Source organism: Balaenoptera borealis (genome assembly GCF_965194805.1).
Source record: "Balaenoptera borealis genome assembly, chromosome: 2".
Classification (NCBI taxonomy): Eukaryota; Metazoa; Chordata; class Mammalia; order Artiodactyla; family Balaenopteridae; genus Balaenoptera; species Balaenoptera borealis.
The window spans coordinates 161155151-161180382 of NC_138867.1; the positions used below are offsets into that span (position 1 = coordinate 161155151).

The 25232-nt window shown below is 39.3% G+C and overlaps 1 protein-coding gene across 1 annotated transcript in view; it reads left to right on the forward strand.

Annotated features, from left to right (window-relative positions):
- Window positions 1–25232, forward strand: part of LOC309623505 (ELKS/Rab6-interacting/CAST family member 1-like) — a gene marked incomplete at its 5' end in the record, with an annotated part of 107248 nt that overhangs the window by 29270 nt on the left and 52746 nt on the right. The window contains 5 exon segments of the mRNA XM_082380453.1: window positions 9440–9514; window positions 14722–14754; window positions 14758–14877; window positions 19221–19361; window positions 19364–19390. Of these exon segments, the coding sequence (XP_082236579.1) occupies window positions 9440–9514; window positions 14722–14754; window positions 14758–14877; window positions 19221–19361; window positions 19364–19390 (396 nt within the window).

Below are 25232 nucleotides of genomic sequence, written 5' to 3' on the forward strand. Positions count from 1 at the left end.
AACAAGCTCTACAAATATTAAGTCCCACTTCTGAACATAATGTGGAAAGAAATATAGGCCTTGTTAGTTGTATCAATACACAATTCCAGTTGCCATTAGTAATGTAGCGTCATCTTACAGGAAACACAGTCCTATGGATTAAAATTATTTAAGAGCAAGTAGAAGTGATTGCTTCATGAACACATGTTTAGAATGCTGGTTCTCCTATCTTTGTCTCCTACTTGCCTTCAAGACTTAGCGCAAATTGCAGTTCTTCTGTGAAGTCTTCCTTGTGCAGCTCTATACATATATGTAGATGAGCCAGTAATATAGTATACTTCCATGTGTGTTTCTTCATTGTTCACTTAATTTTTTGCACCAAGGATGTGTATATATATATATATGAAATTTTATCTTGTCAGTGTCTTAACAAATGCACAGTGGGTACTCAAGAAATGTTGGTTGAATAAGTTGAAATGTAGGGAAAGAAGTTTAAGCCTGGAGCTTACAGAAAGAAGGATAGCTTTTCCAATTCTTTTTTCTCCAGTGTGACCACTGGATACTAAAACCTAACGAAGGTTAGAAAACAAACTAAAACCCCAAACCAGTTTTGCTTATGAGTTTAGGTATAGAAGTTATAAATAAGATATTGGCAGATAAAATCAGCATTATGATAAAAGGATAATATTCTGACCAAAAGGAGTTTATTCTAGGAATCCAGAATGGCTCAATATGTCATTCACAGTTATAATTTGTAATAGGTGAAAGGAAAAGATAACCTCGTAGTGTTTGATAGCTATCTCAAAGACATTAGATAAAATGTTAGACACTTTGAAAACTAAACCAAATGAACTAAAAATAAGAATTGAATGATACCTTTATAGCATGATTTAAATAAAACAATTCAGTAAATGTGTATTATAAACATATTTTAAACTAGTAGCCAGAATTGCGCTTACTCTGACATATACTAAGACGCATCCATTAAAGTTAGGGAGAGGCAAAGATACTGTTCATCAGTATTTACATTATTCTGGAAGTGTTAGGCAGTGCTGTTAGATAAGGAAAATGGAATAAATAATATCAGTAACGGTAATGGAAAGGATAGGGCTAAATTTTCATTACAATGTAGATGGGAACATTAATATAAAGATGCTGCTTTCGCCCAACTCTGTGAATTTAGTGTAATCCCAATAGGAATATTCTTGACACGTGCCCAAATGATGTTGCAGTTTCTTTGCAAGAAGAACAGTGCGGGAACACTTGTTTAAGCAGCTCATGATATATGTGTTTCAAACCCAGTGATATTAAAATCTGTGGTACTGGCACAGTAATAGATAGCTAGATTGATGAGACAGAATAGAACCCAGAAATAATATAGTTTTAAGCATATGATACATGTTTGGGAATAATCGCCATCTATTTGGAAAACAGTACATAGTTACATCAAATTAAGTTCTAGATGAAATAGCTACTTGTTAAAAAATAACAACACTAGAAGAGAATGTAAGAAAAAGGTTTTAATACAATCTTGAGACAGGAAAGAATCTTTTATTGCCATAGCAAGAGGCTTAAACAATTAAATTTGTGTATGTTAGAAAATACAGGTAACAGAAGCTAAAATGGTAATTTGGAGTAAAGCTTTGTAACATGTGGCTTGACTGTTTTGTTTCCAGAGTGACAAGGTGCTAGAGGCACTTGGCACAGCCTTTCTTTGCTCATTACTCAACAAACATCCATTGAGCTTCTAGAATGTATGTGACCCCTGGGATACACGCTGGGTATACATTTTTCATGTCAGAACACATGGTCTGTGCCCTCCTAGAACTTAAAAATCTGGTGAGAGACAATAAACATAATTATGAGAGGAAATAAATTAGTTGAGTCTAATTATGTTGGGAGAGGGGATAAACAGGGTAAGTAAGCATCTTTGAGGAGGTGCCCTTTAAGGGAGATCTGAAGAAAGTTGAAAGAGTCTTGCTGAGCATTTGGGTAAAATCATTTCATGAAGAAGGTTAACAGTTTCAAAGGCCGGATGAGAAGTTTTCAGGAGACAGCAAGGAGACTAGAGGACAAAAGCATATTGTCTAAGGGGAAAACAGGCATGAGATGAGAGGTTGAAGAGGTAGCCAGGGCCAGAGTCATTCATTGCATTCATCAGATATTTATTGGGCACTAACCCATGTGCAGAGCACAAGGAAATATAGTAGCAGTGAGCAAAACAAAAATCCATGCCCTCTAGGAGACAAAGCACTTGCCTTCAGGATCCCTGCAGGTAATGCAACAATTTTATTCAAAGTGCAAGAGAAAAACTGCACCAATGTTTAATCAAGGGAGTGATCTAGTTTAGCTTTTAAAATCTACTCTGGCTGTGTTGAGAATAAATGGGGGAGGGAGAATTACGAGTGAACAAGGAAGTCTAATAAAGAACTTAACAACTCTAGGTTGGGTGAGTGGTGACTTGAAATGGCTATTGTGCATTATATCACTAGTGTGTCAAGAAAGGCAGAAAGAATTGAGAGCTGGCAACACTGGGATATCCATAGGTTTTCTTATTATTGGATTATTGTCCATCTTTTTAAAAAGCGGGTTTTCATCAGTTCCAAGACTCATAGTTTTCCCCATCTCAACAGTATGAAATTGAGTTAATAAGTCTTATCCTTGATGGCATCTTAAAATCTCTGTCAGCAAGGCCACAGTCCTGCTTGATTTGTTTGCCTGTGTACTCACAAACAGTTAACAGCTGCTCATTTTAGTCAATGTTGTGAGTATTGTTGCTATTTCTCATGTTAACTTTAGCTGTTGTTCAGTATGTCTTCAGTAATATTATGCTGTGAACCAGCATTGAAACAGTTATTGGTATGGAGAAAGTTATAAAACAGTTCAAAATGATATATGATTAAACTTTATGGTTAAATAAGTAAAAAAGGGTCTTGCAATCAGTATAAAATAAAAATTCTGAATGACAGAAGCTTGGGTCATGGTTTATTTGGAGGCATTTCCTTCTTTTCTTTCCAGCACATTAAACAGTGGTTTACCTTACAATCAGTGGCATCTTAGATTTGATGAAATACAGTAACATTAAAATGGCATTCATATCCAGGAACATTTGTGATTAGTTTTCCATTTTGTTTATGAACATGATTCTGGAGATAGCAGGTAAATAATTCCCCCAAATAAAAGCCAAAGAAGAAAAACAAAAATTAAATTAAGCATTATATTTTCTGTTTGTACTGAAATTACATTGTTACGTGACTTATTGTTAGATTTTGTATTGTTTACTGGAGTGCCTTTCCTTTGATGGATAGAAGCGTGAAGACACCTATTGGACACATACTGAACTACAGTCAAGACGTGGTTAGTGCCTGGGGCCAGGCATATGGAGTTTTAACAGGCTTTACAGGTGATTCCGTGATACACCAAAGTTTGGTTCTCAGTCTGTTGGCAGAACATACCTGAATTGGCTATGGAATTTTTGGATTGGCTATCCATATGCATACCAAGCATTGTCTATAGGCTGAATAAATATTTCAGTTCTATATGTGCTCCTGTTTTTTTGAAATGTAGATCCTATTGTGATGAATAAAATACTAATTTGTTGGGAATTCCCTGGCGGTCCAGTCGTTAGGATTCCGCGCTTCCACTGCAGGGGCCACGGATTCGATTCCTGGTCGGGGAACTAAGATCCGCATGATGCACAACATGGCCCCCCAAAAAAAAAAAAAATTAAAATACTAACTTGTTTTAAAACATTTACACGTATGTTAATTTTGGTCTCTATAATATTTTAGTCAACAAACCTTGTTTAGTGCAACTGCTCTCATGTTAAGATTTGCAGCAGTGTTTGAGGTTTAAAAGCCCTACTCTTAATCTACAGATTCAATGCAATCCCTATCAAACTACCACTGGCATTTTTCACAGAACTAGAACAAAAAATTTCACAATTTGTATGGAAACACAAAAGACCCCGAATAGCCAAAGCAATCTTGAGAACGGAAAACGGAGCTGGAGGAATCAGGCTCCCTGACTTCAGACAATACTACAAAGCTACAGTAGTCAAGACAGTATGGTACTGGCACAAAAACAGAGATATAGATCAATGGAACAGGATAGAAAGCCCAGAGAGAAACCCACGCACATATAGTCACCTTATCTTTGATAAAGGAGGCAAGAATATACAGTGGAGAAAAGACAGCCTCTTCAGTAAGTGGTGCTGGGAAAACTGGACAGGTACATGTAAAAGAATGAAATTAGAACACTGCCTAACACCATACACAAAAATAAACTCAAAATGGATTAAAGACCTAAATATAAGGCCAGACACTATCAAACTCTTAGAGGAAAACATAGGCAGAACACTCTGTGACATAAATCACAGCAAGATCCTTTTTGACCCACCTCCTAGAGAAATGGAAATAAAAACAAAAATAAACAAATGGGACCTAGAAACTTAGAAGCTTTTGCACAGCAAAGGAAACCATAAACAAGATGAGAAGACAACCCTCAGAATGGGAGAAAATATTTGCAAATGAAGCAACTGACAAAGGATTAAACTCCAAAATATACAAGCAGCTCATGCAGTTCAATATCAAAAAACAAACAACCCAATCTAAAAATGGGCAGAAGACCTAAATAGACATTTCTCCAAAGAAGATATACAGATTGCCAACAAACACATGAAAGGATGCTCAACATCACTAATCATTAGAGAAATGCAAATCCAAACTACAATGAGGTATCACCTCACACCAGTCAGAATGGCCATTATCAAAAAATCTACAAACAATAAATGCTGGAGAGGGTGTGGAGAAAAGGGAACCCTCTTGCACTGTTGGTGGGAATGTAAATTGATACAGCCACTATGGAGCACAGTATGGAGGTTCCTTAAAAAACTAAAAATAGAACTACCATACAACCCAGCAATCCCACTACTGGGCATATACCCTGAGGAAACCATAATTCAAAAAGAGTCATGTACCAGAATGTTCATTGCAGCTCTATTTACAATAACCAGGACATGGAAGCAACCTAAGTGTCCATCAACAATGAATGGATAAAGAAGATGTGGCACATATATACAGTGGAATATTACTCAGCCATAAAAAGAAATGAAATTGAGTTATTTGTAGTGAGGTGGATGGACCTAGAGTCTGTCATACAGAGTGAAGTAAGTCATAAAGAGAAAAACAAATACCGTATGCTAACATATATATGGAATCTAAGGAAAAAAAAAAAAAAGGTCATGAAGAACCTAGGGGCAAGACGTGAATAAAGACACAGACCTACTAGAGAATGGACTTGAGGATATGGGGAGGGGGAAGGGTAAGCTGTGACAAAGTGAGAGAGTGGCATGGACACATATACACTACCAAGCGTAAAATAGATAGCTAGTGGGAAGCAACTGCATAGCACAGGGAGATCAGCTCGGTGCTTTGTGACCACCTAGAGAGGTGGGATAGGGAGGGTGGGAGGGAGGGAGACGCAAGAGGGAAGAGATATGGGAACATATGTGTATGTATAACTGATTCACTTTGTTATAAAGCAGAAACTAACACACCATTATAAAGCAATTATACTCCAATAAAGTTGTTAAAAAAAAAAAGAAGGTGTCAGATATGGGGATATATGTATATGTATAGCTGATTCACTTTGTTATAAAGTAGAAACTAACACACCATTGTAAAGCAATTATACTCCAATAAAGATGTTAAAAAAAAAAGCCCTATTCTTTAACTAGGTTCTAGGCCAGGAATTTTGGCTCTAACATGTCTGAGGAATGCCCATGTGTATCTTTGGCAGTTGTCAGGTAAAAGCAGAGGAGGTTAGAGGGAAAAAAAGAGAAATAAACGTATATAGAAAAAACAGAAACTTTGGACAAAGAGTAGGAAGAATTAAAAAAGAAAAAGGGTCCCTAGTTAGTTTTCCCTTTCCTAGTGATTTTGGAAAGTGTGAACAGTTGCATTGCATAACTTACTGATTCAGGTTATCCTTCCTCATCTTTTTTTTTTTTGTTGTGTCATTTGTACCTCATTTCCATTTTGACAGGAAGATATGTTTTCTCAGAAGCATGCTGTTACTTGAGATGGTAAAGGGTCAAAGTGCAGTGCTGTCTGACAATGGCAGAGTTGAGGTACAGGAGGAGTAGTGAGGGTTCCTTCTTCACTTCTCCGTGTGGAGTACAGTAAGCCCAGAACTTGTGTGGAGGATTGAAATCTGCTGAAGGGACGTCTAGCCTTGAACCAAGGGTGCTGGAGGCTAAAACCTGAAACTTGAAAGAAAGAAATTTCAGACATAAGTACTACTTTTCAGTCACAAATGCTCCTTTCTCTCAGTTGTGTAAGTAAATGTTGACTTACTTTTAAAAAGAAAGAAACTACTAACAACGGAGAAATTTTGTTCCTAACTTGTTTGTTTTCTTTCTCTAGTCATTATTCTTTATTAAATCAGTGAGAGGAACTGAACACGTTTTCTACCGTGTACCACAGTTGACAGTATAACAAGATCCAGATAATTCTACCTGTATGAATCTCTGAGCTTTCTTTAATTTGTGTAGAGTGAAAATTTTCAGGCTAAAAAGAGCGAAATAGAGCAAGCACTAGCACATTCGACTTCTTACATTTGTCTGAATGGTACATTCTTTTTTATTCCCAGAGTCCTCTCCTTTTATTAACAGTGCAGGAGTCAGAGGCTCGATGTGCTCTCTGGGAAAGGGGAGTTGGTCAGCCCACTGACTGCAGGAGGTGTTCATAATGAGCTTTAATGCGCAGGCCTTTGAATGGAGATCTGTTAGGACTGATAGGTTTTACAAGCTCTTAACAGGAAAGCTTTATGCCTGCGAATGGTTTAAAGTGCACCCTAGTTCCTTAGCAGAAGAGGATTTTTTTTTTATTCAAATGGATTTCTTTCCTTATATATTGCTGATATGCTTGCTAGAGTTTAAAATGAAATTGTAATAGTTTCACTGGAAAGCATTTGGAAATTTCCCTAATATCTGTGCGCCCAATTTATCACCTGTTTACAGTGTAGGGAGTAGACTCAGTGTGGACAGACTGGAGGCTGGGGGGTAACTGATGAGTTTGTTGTTTTAATGCAGGTGAGAGGTGATTATGGCCTGAACTAATGTGTTCAGATTTTGTCCTGGATTAATGTGTTCTGCATTTTACTGTCTTAATGAAGTGTTTTATCTTGCAGGGGTTAATTGTGGATTAACTCGATCCTTAACGAGACTTGCTTTTACACTCTGTTGGCTCTAGTCTAGGTAGCCTTCCCTCCAGGGCTAGACTGTCTCTACTCCTAAGACGTGACCTTTCTGGTGTCTCTGCTCAGTGCCTCTGATGTTCTCTCCACTCTGGCTCTTTGGAGCTTGAATTCTTCCCAGCCCCATGTGCGTTCAGGTAGTTGCTCAACTCATAGCTCTCTGGTAGTTGTTCTTTGACACTGTGGAGTCTTTCCCTGTACATGCAGGCTTAGTATTTGGTCAAAGACTCCAGGGGACCCCTGTCAGATCAGACACTGCTGCTTTTCTGGCTAGCTTCTTTCTCTGTGTCATTCTGCTCTGCACATTTCTCCTGTCTTTGGGACTCTTACCCACTGATCTGTCTTCTGAGCTCTGCGGGACTGCTGTTTTCTGTTTGGTCTTCCTCTCCCTGCATCACATATTGGATAGCAAGTCCGGACCATAACCTTGTTAGTTTCTCTTCTCTCAAGGATCATCATACTCCTGTGCTGCTTGTTTTCCAGCGTCTGAAAACAGTTGCTTTATGCATTTTTGTCTAATTTTAACATAGTTTATGACAGGAGGGCTAGTCTTCTGTCTGTTATGATCAGATTGTGTTGACCTTGTAGAGGGTGAGAAGTAAATAGGAAACTCGTTGAAGGATTGAAAACAGACTATTGCCGTGACTTGTTGATGCTTTATCTAGAGTACACCATTGCTTTCTTTAAAATGGACAGAGGAAATGAAAGGAAACTTAACTCGAGGCTGTTGTAGTAATCTAGGCTTAAACTAGACTGGAACTGGAGTGAAATGATAAATTCAAGAAATCTTTTGAAGCTGGAACAATTAGGACCTGCTCTAGAAGGTGATAGGAAGTGAAGATGTGGGAGGAATGAAAGGAGACACTGTGCTGTTTGGCTTGAACCACCGGGAGGGTAATGCCATTTAAGGAGATGGGCAAGACTCATCAGTCTTCAGAGGAGGGGCTAGGTTAAAGAGGAGAAAATGACGAGTTTTGTTTTGGATGAAATAAGTTTGAGTGACCTAGTAAACATCTATATACATGTCAAATGGGCAGAGCAGAGGGCAGGGCTAGAATTTCACCAGCACTGTTCAGATGGAAAATATCCATCTGTATTCTCTGCCATCGCTAGGGGCTGTACCAGGGTACTCTGGAAGTACTGGCTGACTCAGAGACATTCCCAGAATCTGACAAGAAAATAGCCTGAGGAGGTCTGGTAACTTCAGGGTGATCCTTGAAGACCCGAACTGTGATACTCTGCCATCTGCTTCCTTCCTTTCTGATCCTGAACGCACTGACATTTGGATTGAAAAAAATAGCTATGTTTTTCTGCCATTTGCTACCTGTAGACTGTTTAGGAAACTTGTTCAGCAGTCTTACCTTCTTTTTTTTTCTGATTGTAGCCCCTCTGGAGAGAGATTTCCATCGTAGGTAGCCCGGTGGTTGTTGCTCTGGGGGAGGATGCTGTGCAAAGGAGGTTGTCCACACAAATGCTTTCAGTTGTTTTGTGCAGTGCGGACTGTGGCTACTTTGATTCCTCCTTTTTCTTTTTTTTTAAATAAATTTATTTCTTTTTGGCTGTGTTGGGTCTTCGTTGCAGTGCGCGGGCTTCTCATTGCGGTGGCCTTTCTTGTTGCGGAGCACGGGCTCTAGGCGCGCGGGCTTCAGTAGTTGTGGCTCATGGGCTCTAGAGCGCAGGCTCACTAGTTGTGGCGCACGGGCTTAGTTGCTCTGCGGCATGTGGGGTCTTCCCGGATCAGGGCTCGAACCCGTGTCCCCTGCATCGGCAGGCGGATTCCTAACCACTGCGCCACCAGGGAAGTCCTGATTTCTCCTTTTAAAAAGGGACTCTTTCTAATCCCCTTTTTGGATTGTTTGGAGTTCTGATAATATGTCTTGGAGTCCTGTGGAAGAGTGACACACAACCTGGGGATGTGCCGGAGCTTCACCTCTTGTGGTGGCTGGGGTCTGTGTGACTTACCGTGTATAACCAGGTGTGCAGAGACGGGGACCCTCCTGTACCCCTTAGCCTGAATGCAGTCTGTGTGCTCCCTGGTCCACAGGGAAAGGTCAGGAAGACAGAAAGTGGATCAGAATGTCTTACAAGGCCGGGGTAGTCATCTTTGCATGTAACTACTACTCCCTTGCCTCTCCACTCCCCTGTTGAAAAAATGAGAGTGAAAAGGAGGACACGTACTCTCTTTTTTGCTTCTCTTGTATAGGAGATGCATCGGAGATTTGAGAATGCCCCCGATTCTGCCAAAACTAAAGCTCTGCAAACTGTTATCGAAATGAAGGTGAGAACTTCCTAAGGAATCTTATGTGTCATTTCACACTTTAATGTGTGAGTTTAAGAAAGTGGTATGTATTAATAGTTCACTCATTTTGTAGACTGAGAAGAAATAGTAAGACTTAATGAAAATGACACATTAAAAGAACTTCAGTTTCGTTTCCTCTTGTCCAGCATTTCTTGGAGTCAGCTGTTCTCAAACCTTTTGATATCAGGGCCCCTTATTCTCTTAAAATGACTCATTTCATTTGTTTTTAAGAAAATGTCCACCAAATACCAAGTTTGTGTGTCAGTTCTTCTCTCGAGTTAAGAATAGGGTTCCGTGAAAAAAGTACCTGATTGGGCTTGCAGCTCACAGAGCACCCAGTGCTGTCCTGGGAGCAGCGTCACACCCAGGTGCAGCAGCCGGGCCTGGCCCCTTCCTGTGTCGTCACACAGCGTGGTACAGAGATACATACTCAAGGGCTGAGCATATGAAAAGTCACCAGGGACATTCCTAAGTGAGCCAGTGTTTTAAAAATGTTCTTTCTTAGTTTTCTTTTTTGTCTGAGAGTGCTGACACTGAAGAATACACTGACGGCTAGCACGGTTTGGCGCTGTTGTCCAGAGGCACGAGCGCTTTTGCCTGTCCTTTATACCTTTAGTGCACGTGTTAACACAGTGGAAAAGGCACATAAAGTCATAGTATTATTATGAAAATAGTTTTGACTTCTCAAAAGGGCTAGGAGGCACCCCCAGGCTTTCACGGACTATACTTTGAAAACTTCTGCTTTAAGTTACTGAGTAGTTAGAAATCTTTAGGCTGAACGTTATGGTGATTGGTGACTAAGCGCTTGCCTTCTGTGTTAAATTGCCTGGATTCAAAACCTGGCTTTATTTAACCAGTTGTATGACATAGAACAAGTAACCTAACCTCTCCATACCTTAATTTCTTTATTGATAAATGGTGATAACAATAGTACCTATCCCATGGGTTCTTTTGTGGTTTAAATTAGTTAAAACAAGTAAAACACTTTAAACAGGACCTGGCACATAGTAAACATTCAGTCAGTGTTAGCTGCTATGCTATTATTATTTTTATTAACAACATATTCCTTCTTGCAAGAGCTAGAAGACTCTTACAGATAGGGACCCCTCCCTCTCCCCCTCCTGCCCTCTCTGTCTCTTTTTTTAACTTCTTTGTATCCCCTAAAAAATTTGACACGGTGTTTTGCATCATGTGCCTTCATTTAATATTTGTTGATGTGGCAAGAGTCTTTAGTTTTTGGTATATAAATAGTTTTATGTAAATAGATGCTTCTCAAGTACAGTTATCAGAATGGTTCTCTTAATTTAGAAGATTTCCTCTTAAAACTTTGTCTTTATTGTTGTATACATCTTTATTCTCACTGGGGAAAGGGTTTACCAAACAAATACCAAATTAGTGGATTCTGGGTTCTTTATAGTTAGACAATTCATAGTCTTGAACATAATCTTGTAAACAGCCTCTAGAAAGGTGTAATTACATACTCACATTTCCCACAAGTTTATTGGTACATGTTATTTCCTGATCCCTGTTGGAACCTAAAAACACACGAGTGTACCTGTGTTCACAGAATTATTTTGCTTGCCTTTTGATGGCACAGGGAAGTGTACTGGTTTTAACTGGCAGTAGATCTATTTTAAGTTGTGTTAGCCTCCAGCCATTCTGCTAAGAAGCAAGAGACTGAGATTCTGGTGGCCGAGTGGGGTCAGGTGGATGTTATGTTGAAATTGCAGATGCAATAGCTGAGATGCTGAGAGTGTGGCATGAGCTTGAGAGGATCATGAAGAGCTAGACTGGTCTTTGGGGGAAATGGGAAAGGAGGTGATGGTGGACAATAAAAGAGCCCAGCTGTCTTCAAGGTGACGTAATATTCTTTTCTCTCTCCTCCTCCTCTCCCTCCTCCTTTCTCCCACTTTCTTCCCTCTGCTTCCTTCTCCCTTCTCTAACTTCTTCTTTTCCCTTTAGCAGTGGAGGAGCAGGGAGGAATTACTGGACTGCTGTAGGGTTAGAGTTTTGCTGGGTAGATATGGCAGAATTACTGGGATGCAAGTGAATTGAGGGTGGAGGTGAAGGAGTAGTTGGGATGATGAGTCCAGGAATGTAGCCTGGATAGGAAGGAAGAGAATTCAGAATGGATGGACAGGTTGGGAGAAAATGCGGAAGTTAGGGAGGTGGAGGACTCTGTGAGATACAAGAGCAGCAGTTAATGTGAGTGACGGTGTGTCAGGCCTGGGAGGAGAGGCCTGGGTGATGTGGTCTTGTAAACTGGATAGCTAAAATGGACCGGAGGATGAGGGCGTTGGCATTACGGATGTCAAGGAATTCGGACATTGAAATCCTAGGATTATGGCAAGAGTGGCATTTGAAGGAGAGATCTATTGTCAGCCGGGTGCTGAAGACTTCTTCAGCGGGCGGGAGTGACGGGGAAGCCCCTAGATGGCAGCCGTGCGGAGGGAGAGTGAAGAGGAGTGTGAGCTTTAAATGGGAGCAGCATGGAGGAACCTGGAGGATGCCCACACTTCTCCCTGCCACTCTGTGATGCTGGTGGATTAGTGAACTTCAGTGGAGAGCGTTGGGGGAAATTATATCCTTCGGGAAAGCCTGGGTTTACTTAGAGCAGGGAGACAACTTTTGAAAAAAAGTTGAGCATTTGGGAAATTTAACAAGGAAAAGAGGATTTCAGTGGACTCAGTGGGGTTGGTTGATTAATGATGGGAGACCCAGGGCTGGGGAAGTATAGAGTAGTAAGATGATAAAGAATTTATTTATTTAGTTATTATATGTTCTAGGAGTAAGAAACCTCCTTGGAAAGGGCTGTCCTCAAATAAACCCAGCCTGAGTACTGGTCGGTGCTACAACTAGTCCAACATATCAGGCGTTAATTTTCTGGCCTCATCCCAGAAAGTAGCCTGGCAGGTTCTTTTTCTGCCTCATGGCTTTCAGAGCTGCAGTTATGGTCCCTTTTTAGGTGCAGATTTTATGGTGCATGATTTGCTAGTGAGTGTCTGATTTGGTCAAGAGCTGCCTCTCTGTCTGTGTTGGGATTTTCAGATAGTGCATTTGAAGCCGTTTATTTGTTTATTCTTCATGGGCCGGGATAGCTTTAAACGAGTAAATCAAAATCCTGGTTTAGGTTTAGAGTGTCTCTGATTGTGTTAATTTAATATGTTTAATTTTGAACCAAATGTAAGTTTCATTTGAATAGATTTGTAAAAAAATTTTCGTTGTGTTATTTTTAAAGGTAATGCAATGCAAGTCAGAGGAGTACAGCCCTCACCTCTCCCTCGAACCTAAAAATAGCTAGCTGTAAGTGTCTCATGATAAATCCTTTAACTCTTATCGGCATACTCTCAGATAACAAAGAAAGTCAGTCAAGACAGGCTTGAGGTAAAGTGAAAAGAGGAAGTCAGTCTCAAAATTTCTTCCTAAAGGAATGGTTTCTCTAAACTTCCAAATAAAATAAAGCTATACTGAATTTATGCTCTTTAAGGTCTTTACTTCTTAGGTGAATAAGCATATGCAACTATAGATGTAAAAATATCTATTCTTTGTAGGAGTTTTTCTGTAACTGATGACATCTAAAGTAATCTGGGGATAAACTGGATACTGTGACAGACAAAACCAAGAAAATGAGTATAGACGGATGTTGTACTAGGAGGTGATATTCGTGGTGATGCTGATTTACAAGGACAGTGACGTTTCTTTTTAGAAATCATTATGAGATATTTGCAATGCATGGTGAAGTATAGCGAATAAGTAAGATTACTAATGCAGTAAGTAGCCTCCTCTTATCTGCAGGGGATAGGTTCCACGACCCTCAGTGGATGCCTGAAACCACAGATGGTACCAAAGCCTATATATACTATGTTTTTTCCTATACATACCTATGATTAATTTTATAAATTAGACACAGTGTGTAAGGGATTAGCAACAGTAATTAATAGTAAAATAGAACAGTTATAACAGTATGCTGTGATGGAAGTTATGTGAATAGGTCTCATTCTCTCTCTCTCTCTCAGTATCTTACTGCACAAATCTAATGCCTTCTTCATCTAAACTAAGCACTTGTCATGCACTGTAGCCCTAACTTTTGCAGTTTGAGGTGGCACGAATTTCTTTTTCCTTCATCCCAATTTCACTGCTGGAAGATTCGTTCTGACTGTAGATCTTAGCAACCTCAGCATATGATTTTTTCTCTTAGTGAGAACTTCCACCTCTTCACTTAAAAGAAGCACCTTACGGCTTCTCTTTGTCAAATCTGAATTGCCAGCATACTACTCTTGTGCTTTGGGGACGGTATTAAATAAAATACTGTCACGTAAAAATGGTCACTTGAACACAAGCACTGTGATGCCAGGACTGTCCATCTGATAACCGAGACGGCTGCCGTGAGTGCCTAACGGGCGCGGGTACACTGGACAAAGGGGTGATTCACGTTCCGGTGGGACAGAATGGGATGGTGTGAGAGTTCATCATGTTGATTGGAACAGCGGTGCACAGTTTAAAACTTCTGAATTGTTTTTTTCTGGAATTTTCCATTTGATATTTTCTGACCGCAGTTGACCTCAGGTAACTGAAACCACAGAAAGCAGAACCACGGAAAGTAAAACTGTGGAAAAGGCGGGACCACTGTGTGATAAAGTGTAACTGTTAACGTAATTATTCATCCCTTTGTTTTTCTGCAGTGGGACGTTATCAGATCTTTATTATTGTAGATAAGGGTTATACGCATTATTGTGTAAATCTTTGAAACCTTCTTACTCTTTTCCCCACTCCTTTGGGGGCAGAAATAAGCCTTTTAGGGGGGGTCAAGTAAAACGATAAAATATTATAGCTAGAAAAGGTTTTACTGTTAATATTACAGATGTTTTCACTAGAAGTTTGTTGACCATAAAGTACTTAGAAACTTTAACTAGTTTTCCATTGCTTCTACTTCTTTAGTTAATACTCTCAATTTTAATCAAAAGGGTGCAGAGGAAAGGATAGAGGAAAAATCATACTATAGATCTCAGTCTCAGTCCTCTCCACCATATGGCCATGAAGGATATATTTTAGAAGCAAGGCACCAGTTGCAATATTTCTACATATTTGTTTATCTTTATTAAACTTCACATCTGTAAAGACAGACTTGTGCAACCTCTCTGACTTTTTGCGAATACTTTAATGTCTAAATCTTCCTTTGTCCTCAGGATTCAAAAATTTCCTCTATGGAGCGTGGGCTCTGAGACTTGGAAGAGGAGATTCAGATGCTGAAATCGAACGGGGCTTTGAGTACTGAAGAACGAGAGGAAGAAATGAGGCAAATGGAGGTCTATCGGAGCCATTCTAAATTTATGAAAAACAAGGTCATGGTGTGTGATACCGTGATTTTTAAATGGGGTTTGAAAAATTGATGCATGTTCCTACTTCTTTAGTGATGATGGACCTCACGCTGTTTTATCAGGCTTCAGGGAAGAATACTTGTACCGTAATTCTTTCAGATAGAACTTTCCCAGAATTAAAGTCAGAATTACTGATGTTGTATAGTTATTTCAGATTTCACTTCAAAGAAAATTACTTGTATGAGGCTAAGTGTGTATTATCACAGTTTAACATTTCATGTCTACCAGTACTTCTGAGGCGATTAGTAGGATTACATCCAGATGAGTTTTTCTCACTATATGAAACATCGCGTTCTCTATGTGTTGTGAACAAATTTAGAAGTCAAATTCAGCCTAAGAGACTGAATCCACCTCCCCTTTTTTTTCCTGAAATGGCTTAAATAAAATCGTGTTTTCCCTTCAAACACAGTTCCCTAAAGGAAAGCCCTTTGCGCTCTCCCTTGGAGAAGACCCATGTGTATCAGGTTTATTGTTTCCCACGTGCACTTGGGGTGTATGTACAGTAGGATAGGCATCGCTGAGACATATCAGTCTGTATTATAACCTCAGTCACAGTATTCCTTCTTTAGAGCCAAAGGCATTTATTTTGATCCTATGAACTATTTTAGGCAAATTGGAGGACTTAGTTTATTACAGTTATCAGTTTATCAGGTCTGTGGTGTTTTAAAGATCATAATTTCAATTATAAAATATTAGCTAGAAAATAAGTGTTCCTCCCCCTCCCCCTGCCCCCCATATCCCAATTGTGTTAGTTCCCTAATTTCTCAGAAGTGAAAACTGTTCCTTTAATGATACAGTTTCTGGCTTCTTTCTGTGATACCCATACCTGCATATAAGTCAGTAGAATATTCCTCTGTTATTTTAAGAATCTGTTATCAATGACTACGGCCAATTTCATGTAACTTTTAGAACTTAAAAATTCACATATCCAACTTTCTGTTAGTTTTGATTTATCATTCTAACTTGAGAACAAAATAAAATATCATCTCTGCTTCCCATTTGCTGATTAGCACATTTCAGTCCATTACCCTGTGAAAATAGTGAGCCCATCTAGGGTCCTTTGAAGAGGAAATTAGGGGAACAGATTTGATTGTGTTATATGAGTTATTGTTATTTCCAGTTACTGCTCTGGCTCAAAAGCAGATAATAAGAAGACCTAAGTTGACACATGAGTGAAAAAGAATAACAGTGTCGTGACAGGTAGAGCAACTGAAGGAGGAGCTAAATTCGAAAGAGGCTCAAGGGGAGGAGCTGAAAAAGAGAGCGGCTGGTCTTCAGGCAGAGGTCTTTGCCGAAAGATTTACCCTTTGCGTGCAGTGATCCCACAGTGGGACCCTGCTGCTCTGGCTCTGGGTGCTCACACTTTCACTCTGTGGTCGGCAGCTTTGCCCGGGACTAGCACTGACCAGCCTGCTCTGCTCTTTAACTGACTCCTGTTCACCGGTTTGACCCACGTGCCACCCTGTGTGCAGCGAGCCCTCATGTGCTCTGGAAGCCCTGTCCCTGGTTTTTTATTGTTGCTTTGTCACTGTGTGGATGGTGCTTCAAAGCTGTTTTTTCTCGACTCCTTTCCTGTTAACCGGAAACTTGTTGATTCATGTGAATGGTCTCTTTCTCTTCTTAGGTACAAAGAATGTGCAGATGTTGTAGGTCCATCACCCAGGGTTTATTTGAGTCTGATTTCTTGAGTGAAGTGCTTTACCTTCATATGTAGACATCATCTTTAAGTCCCCGATAGGTGATTTTGCAACAAATTTTACTTTCTTTGGAACAGATGTATAGAAGTGATTAGCTTATTTAGTTATCTGGTCAGTTAGAAGTAGCGTGAAACTTAAAGTCTCTAAATCTATTCAGTAGCTCAATCATCTGTCTAGAGAACTTGAAATTCCATTTCAAACTGTGATAAAATGATTATAATAAAATAGCTGACACTTGAGTACTTACTATAAGCATTTTATAACCTACTAAGGTAGGTATATTCTCAACCCAATTTATGGATAAGGAAGCTGAGGTAACACAGTGGTGCTCAGGAAGCACAGTTAGTAAGAGGCAGAGTTTGATTTTTACACAAGCCATTTGGGTCCAGAACCTGTGCTGGTAAGCTCTGCACTCCACTGCCCTATACTAGGCTGTGCACGCATTTGTCTCCCAAGTGTCAGGAAAAAAACTGCTTCTGAAAATTACGGTAGGATAAGACTGGAATGCAGCATTAAAAGAAAAAAAAAAAAACCACTTGTGCTAATTTAGTGTGTTTGCTATTTATGGACCACTTTATAGTATAGATAGAAAAGTGAGATATTTTGTCTAAAAGGGTCCAATTTGGTTTGTTGTATCCATGTATTGTCTAGAGGAGAAGTTGATCTATAACTTTTTTTTCCTCAGCTAGTATTATTAATTTCTTTTTGTGTCGAACAACAGGCTAAACATTCTCTACATTTTTTTGGTTTAATCTGTACGCAGTACAGTGGCACTGGTTTGCTTTCTCCATCTTACTGATTAGGAAACCAAGGCTTAGAGAGGTAGTTACCCAAGAAGACACACTCGTTCGTTCTCACATGGGATTGACTGCAAAAGCCTTATGCTCCTAACTTTTAAGGAAAATTTGTGCTTCTAAACTCTTCTATTTAGGATATTTTCTTCTTTTTCTCAGTCTTTATGGTCAGTATAGCAGTATTTGAGGATTATTTAGTAATGCAGATGATGAGGAAACTGAGATTTTATATTTATTTTTGATCACATGGTCTAGAGGTAGCTGGAAATTTGAGTAATCTTTAAGCCATAGTTCTTTAGCTGATGAGGTGAGAACATTTTGAACGTTTCTCCTGACTATTCATTCATACCACCAGTGCGTTTTTAGTGCATTCTGTTTGTTAGGGGTGGGATGTTGGTAAAGGGATGTCATGAAAGATGCTACACCATTACAGTATGTGGCAGCTCCTGGGTACGTATCTGTGTTACAGGATGGAAGTAGCTGCTGTTTACAGCTATCTTCCAGTGATGTCCTTAGCAGCTGCGAGTATTTTGCATACAGTGAGCACACAGAAATGTTTGTTGAATGAATGAATATTCTATTTGTAAGTAGAGATTTCATGCATATGAGAAAAATGCTTGTCTTCCTGATGAAACAGAACAGTAAATTATAAGTTTATTTTTAGTCCTCCTTAAAAGTAATTTTAATTACAGTAAAATGTATTTCATACTCTCTCATGGGAAATTGTTCTCAAAAACTTTGTCCCTTATGCCTAAGATTATTTCAGTCAAAATACTTTAGATACATTCAACTTTTTAAAAAGTATTTTTTGTTTCATCAGTGGTACTGAGATTACTGACTTCTTGTGAAATTTATACTTCCAAGAGTCTATATTTTAGTGCATAGCTACCTTGCTTAGGCAGTAGATACAATGTAAAAACAGATATGATTTCTGTTAATTTGGCTTACATTTAGAATAAAAGAGTAAAAATTCTTAGAAACACGGTAGAAATGTAAAGGAGATGTTTGATGTTAAATGTTTTCTAAGTTAAGATGAGAAAAATTTCTGGGGGAGTGAGTGGCACCTGTTGATGTATGGATTACTCTGTCAGAGTAATTCAAATTTGATTACACATGTAGATTCTTAGAGAATGAGATTTTATGCGTTCTTTATTTAGGTTATATACTTTTATCCATTTAGTTGATATGACATGTTGTAGGTAATATAACTTTGTAGGTGGAATCTTTCTTTTAGGTCAGTACCCCTAACTCCTCAAAATTATATAATTTTTAGAAAGCACATGTTTATAATGCCTTATAACACTAAAGTGGCTTTTTAAGAAGGACTTTATGTACACTTTCATTTGAGAATGAAAAAAACAACAATGAAAAAATAAATGTGCAGCTTTTGAGTTTAAATAGCAATAGTAGGAAGTTTCTTTTTTCTTTCTGTATTCCATCTACACTAATCCTGCTGTATGATTTGAAGTTTCTTATGACTTAATAAGATGAAAACTGCTTTAGTCGTGTTCAGATGCTTACTGCTGTCTCATAGTCATCTAAGTGAATTGGGATTTTTCTTCTTCCATTCCTTTTCTAATGGATTTCAGAAGTTTAGGGGAGACAATAAATGAAAACTGGAAATTTTGCTATTAGTTGAATAAGCTTTGTTTTTTGGGGGGGGGGTGGTCAGCTAAGATTAGATGGTGCAAAAAGATGAATTGTGTCCTGTCATAAAGTTAATGCTGTATATCTTGACATGGATCTGTCAAAGATCCAGATCAGAGGTGGTGGTTTTATTTCTTTTTTCCTTACACTGCTTTTTCTTCTTCTCTAGATTGGTCAGGTGAAGCAGGAGCTGTCCAGAAAGGACAGAGAACTACTAGCCCTACAGACAAAGCTAGAAACACTCACCAACCAGTTCTCAGACAGCAAGCAGCACATTGAAGTGCTGAAGGAGTCCTTGACTGCTAAGGAGCCTCGAGGGCTGCCATCCTGCAGAACGAGGTAAAAGGAGTTGTGGGATTTGCACGGAGCCCATTCCTTGGCACCTTTTCTTGTGTGTTACCTGTGCACTTCTTGTTGTGTTGAGATACGGGAGCTATGAATAATGTTATGATGGATTCTTTAGCGATGTGGTCAGTTATAGTACTAAACTATAACCATCTTGTTTCTATTGTTCTTGTATCTAACAGATTAAACCGGTGCAGTTAATATATGTTTTTGATACTTCAGACTTTGACTAAGTCTGTGCTTCTAAGTAGACTTTAAACTAATGTTATGAAATGAAACGATAGTTGTAAAAGCATTTGTTTTCACCCGTGGTAAATCTTTCAGTCATGAATGGGAGTGAGCTTGGTCAGCCTGTGTTGGGTTATTAAGTGTCCTTAATTTTTGGTATTATGAATAGCTTTAAGTAGGCAAACTGTGGAATCTAGAAATGTTTGAGATAAATCTTGTTTTGAACTGCAGATTATTAGACATGTGCCTTCATGTCCTGTTTGAAAATAAAGTTAGCATTTTTAGAAATATTAGAAGAGTATCTAGTCTGCCAGCCTTGATTAGAGGTAGGAACACACTAAATAATTCCAGGCAGATGAGAATCTCTCATATTTGCAATGAGAAGGAATTGATGATGCTATTTGGATTTACTGTCTTAAGGAAAATATTTTCTAAAGATCTCAATGAAATAGAGAATTTAGGTAGGAATAGGTAAGCAGTTCTGCTGTATAGAAGAAAAATAAAGCGTATAGTATGGATTAATTTTTTCTTTTCTTTTCAAGAACAAGATAATAGATAAATAAAGGCATAGTGTAATGAAGAAAGGAATGGGTAGTAAAAAGAAGGCATAAAAACATCTTAGACCCAGAAGTTCAGAATCTTCAAGCGAGGAGGAATGGGAAAATGACCAAAATGTTTCGTGTAGTATTTTATTTTTTTACAGTTAGGGATTTTGTTGAAAATGAGAGATTTGGATGATGTATTTATAATTTTCCTTACAACTTATACTTTTTCTATTTTGATCACGTTTCATTTTATCATGATACCTCAGAGGGATATTTTGGGGTAGATAAGGCTCTGGCTCTGGAGTCACAGTTACTGAGTGTGAACTTCAGTTTTACCACTTGCTACCAGGTGCAGGGTCCTGGGCACATTACTTAAGTTCATTGTGCCTTGTTTTACACCTGTAAGATGAAGAGGCGTTCCTGCCTCATTAGGTTGTTAGCATTAAACTAATTTATTCACTCCTAGTGCCTGGCACATAGTAAGGTCTTTGTCTGTCAGTTATTGGCATCCTTCTAATTCTTGTAATACTATCAGCTAATATATGTAAACTGTTAAAACGGTAAGAGAACATTGTTGCTTTTCTTTTCATTGGCATAAATTTTATGTAGAAGGTCTGCTATTTAACATTTTTATCAAGCTAAATTAAGGTTTATTCAGGGAATTGCAAATACAGAATTATCTGGAAAATGTTACCTGCAAATTTATTAATTTGTGGCTTTATTAGAGATTTTCACATCAGTGCCTGGTATGGATGCAGTACTACAAAAGGGTCAGAAGAGGGCGCCAGTGTTTTGGAGCTGAGCCTGTTGGCAAGTGCTGCTGTGATAGTTTTGGATGGAGGTGGCAGGTGTGGGAACCAGGGAACCAGGCAGTTGGTTAATGATAATGCAAACACTTAAAAGCTTGTCACAGTCTAATAGATGACTTCTTCCCCTTGGCAACCCATCCTTCTCTTTGTACCCCCCTCTGAAATAGTGTTCTTATTAGCTAGGTCTCACACAGATGGGCTTGTGATTGGTTTCTTGTACCATAGAGAACAAAGACTGTATTTGTGGTCATTCTTGGATGGTTTTTATATTTGTTTTTAGGACTAACTGAGTTTCAGCAATTACCCCTGTAAGTTATTAGGACTACTGCTCAAATATAAGGGTCTCATTCTAAAAGATAACAGTAGAAAAGCTAACTTCCTTTTGAATTTGGGGTGATTATATGAATGTTATATGCCTGTTTATCAGGATTTGCTATTTTTTCTTAAATTACTCTGGTGACACTTGACAAGGCTCACTTTTTCCAAAGCAGCTTTCTCCTGTTGGATCCCATAAAAGACAGTTTGAACCAGCTCTTTGAAAGTTCTCACCTATTTCTATAATTGCTATCTTTCTGTTCCTATAATTGCTCTTTTTTAAAAAAATAATTTTATTTATTTATTTTTGGCTGCATTAGGTCTTCGTTGCTGCGCGCGGGCTTTCTCTAGTTGCGGCGAGCAAGGGCTACTCTTTGTTGTGGTGCACAGGCTTCTCATTGCGGTGGCTTCTCTTGTTGCAGAGCACAGGCTCTAGGCTTGCAGGCTTCAGCAGTTGTGGTACATGGGCTCATTAGTTGTGGCTCGCAGGCTCTAGAGCACAGGCTCAGTAGTTGTGGTGGTGCACGGGCTTAGTTGCTCCGCGGCATGTGGGATCTTCCCAGACCAGGGCTCGATCCTGTGTCTCCTGCATTGGCAGGAGGATTCTTAACCACTGCGCCACCAGGGAGGCCCCCTATAATTGCTCTTTATCGATCTCATCCTCCTCTCTGAAGCTACCCTAGACTTTCATCCAGCTCTCAAATCACAAAATTAAGCACATATGAAAAAGAACATGGATTCAGGAGTTTTTTGGTTTTGTTTTTTTTTTTAAATTTTAAAATTCTTGAAGGAAAAACGGGATGTGGGAAAAGACCTGGTGTTTTTCCTGTTCAGGGTCCATGGAATGAGGTCCTTTTGTGTTGGGCAGTGTACAGTGTATAGTATCTATGGAATTGCTCCAGTTTTATGAACATCTCCTTTAATCGGTTGACCTTCACAGAGGTGGTCTGGATTTAGTAGCACTGTGGTCAAAGCATGGGCTTTGGAGTCAGACCTAGGCTTGAAATAGCCTTCTACATTTATTAGTTATGTGACCTTGGATGAGTTATCTTACCTCTGTAATCCTCCATTTTCTCGTCTGTCACTGAGAAGAATAATAATACCAACTTCCTAAGGTTAGAATAGATGTTTAATGTGGCTAGAATAGATTTTTTAAATTATGAAGTTCTCATCTGAATTTGGAGGTGAATATTAAATATCAGTGGGTTTAAAATATCACCACTGGTTTTTTTAGATGATAACTTTGTAGCCCTCTCCCCACCTTTGTACAGATAAACTGTGCACTGTTGAATGACACATCTCTGCCTGTGGCCTTTTGCAAGTTTCTCTGAGCTCTTCAACCTGTTGTTGGGATGTCAGACAGAACTCAGTGCAGTTGAAATAGCCTTTTAAAAAGGTCTGCTTGTGTACACTCTCAGCCTCATGACCCAACGCCCTTCAGTCATCCTCCTTTCTAGATGGGAACAGTGGGAGATGTGGTGATAGGAAATTATACTTAGTGATCTTCGGCAAGTCACTTAGTTTCGGCTTTGATTTCCTCAGCTTTAAAATTAGGAGTAGTTTAGATTATTTACCTTTTTAAAAGTTTATGGGGACTTCCCTGGTGGCGCAGTGGTTAAGAATCCGCCTGCCAAAGCAGGGGACACGGGTTCGAGCCCTGGTCCAGGAAGATCCCACATGCCGCAGAGCAACTAAGCCCGTGCGCCACAACTACTGAGCCTGCGCTCTAGAGCCCGTGAGCCACAGCTACTGAGCCCATGTGCCACAACTACTGAAGCCCACGCGCCTAGAGCCCGTGCTCCGCAACAAGAGACTCCACCGCAATGAGAAGCCCGCGTACCGCAACTAAGAGTAGCCCCCGCTTGCCGCAACTAAAAAAAAGCCCACGTGCAACAACAAAGACCCAACACAGCCAAATAAATAAATACATAAATTAAAAAAAAAATTTATGAAATACAGGAAAAATGCAGAAAATAATATAGTAGACAGTACTCAGATTTAACTTACATTTATGTGTGACCACATTAGGTGATCTTTAAAGGTCCTTTCAAAGAAAAGGTTAAAACAAAAAAAGCTCATTCTAAACTAAATATTCAGTGAAAGCAGAAACTTTTGTTAGAATCTCAGGTTTTTAGAACTGGTTGGGGCTAGGAATAGGCTAGGAATAAATATTAGGAAGCTGTCATTATGGGGGTAGTGGCTAAAGCCTTAGGGATGAATTGGTTTCTCCAGAGGAAGGTTGTATCGAGTGAGATGTAAAGAGGGGGAAATGACAGCGGATCCAGTGAAGAAAACTGAAAAGGTGTGGTCAGAGAGTTAGAAAGGCAGTGAGTCATATAATTTCAAAAGAGGAATTATAGGAAACATGCCATTGTTACTGGCATGCAGTTACTAGTGCTAATGTGCTCTTAGGTAGATCTGTTTATTGATGTAAAACAAAAGAAGGTTAAGATGGGTTGAGATAATTAATACTTTTGTGGTCAGAAGTAAAAGGCCAAACAGCAAGGTAGCCATTTTTCTGTTCATGTCCTTTGGTAGAGAAAGTCTTGTGGAGGAAAAACCTTCTGATTTTGTTGAAGTTGGCCTAACCTGTTTGCCACAGACCTTGATGCTTGGCAAGCTGGTTAGATGCTGTTCCTCCAGCTCAGTTGATGTGAATAAAAAAGGTCTTATTCCTCCTGCCAAGAATGGTGTTAGGGTGATGACTGTGTGTCCTGCTAGTCTGTGAGGGGTTTTCCTGAATATGTTTTTTGTGGTTTGCAAAATACGGACCTCACGCAAAATTATACTCTGAATTTAGTTCACACCAAACCAGAAGATCAGTGTAGAATTCAGAGCAATTAATCTAGTAGTAGCAAAGTGGTTTTTGTGGTTATTTTTATCTCAGCTCTCCAGACTAGCCCATTTAAATTCTGCATTGCATGAAAAAGCAGATCAAGAAAAAGTGTACACAGGTGATTTGAATTGAAAAGATCACTTAGTAATTAGACTGTGGGCTTGGGTAGTTTCTGTGGCTAATATTTGTGATACGAAATATTTTTAATATCAAAACCTGCATTTCCCACTGCAGTAACACCAAAGATTTGTATGTTTATAACAGGAGTTTTCATTCTTTACCTTTTTCGGTCACCAATTCTTGTGGGTCTCATACCTGACATTCCCTCAAATCGGCATGCGGGTATTTATGAGTGGTTCGTGCAGGCCCATTTCCAGGTCACTTAGCAGAGTCAGGGATCTAACGTAAAAGTGCAGCTGGGGCATCTGGGTACTTTTGGTAAAGAAGCAGCAATATGAGGCCTCACAGTTATTATCCTGAGACATTGGTCCCATCAGAATGAGAAACACTTAGAAGTGATGAGGGACGTTTTCCTGCTGTGTTCTGATTCCTGACCCACAGATGGAAAGCCTTTCATTTTTCTGAAATTAATGCTGAGAAGAACTGAGAGACAAGGCAGTTCAAGCTTATCTACAGGTTTAAATGTCTGGGCTTTTGACTTCTGCAATAAGAATTTAATAGTGTATTTCAAGGGTATTGGGTAAAATGTTTTTAAGGTGAGTTGCTTTGTTCTTTTGCTTGTGGTTATTGGGATATATAGAATACATATTAGAAGTGGAATATATAGTATACAGAATACAAACTAGAATGTAGGAATTAGGTAGAAATGACTTGGCATGAGATTTATTTATTTTTAGATTTCTGGCATGTGTACTTTCTAAGACTTTGACCTCTTTAACTGTGCAGCGGGTCAGAGGGTTCAAGGAGCTCCCTCTTGACTCGCCCTGACTGATGGATGCCCTGTAATGGGTTCACTAATAGGAGCCACATCTCATGCTGTCAGATGGAACTAGTAGCCACGTAGGCCGGCTGGAGCTGAGCCTCAACGAACGCCAGGTGGATAAGGGTCAGTGAGTTCTTCTGGCATCTCGACAGCCTGGTCG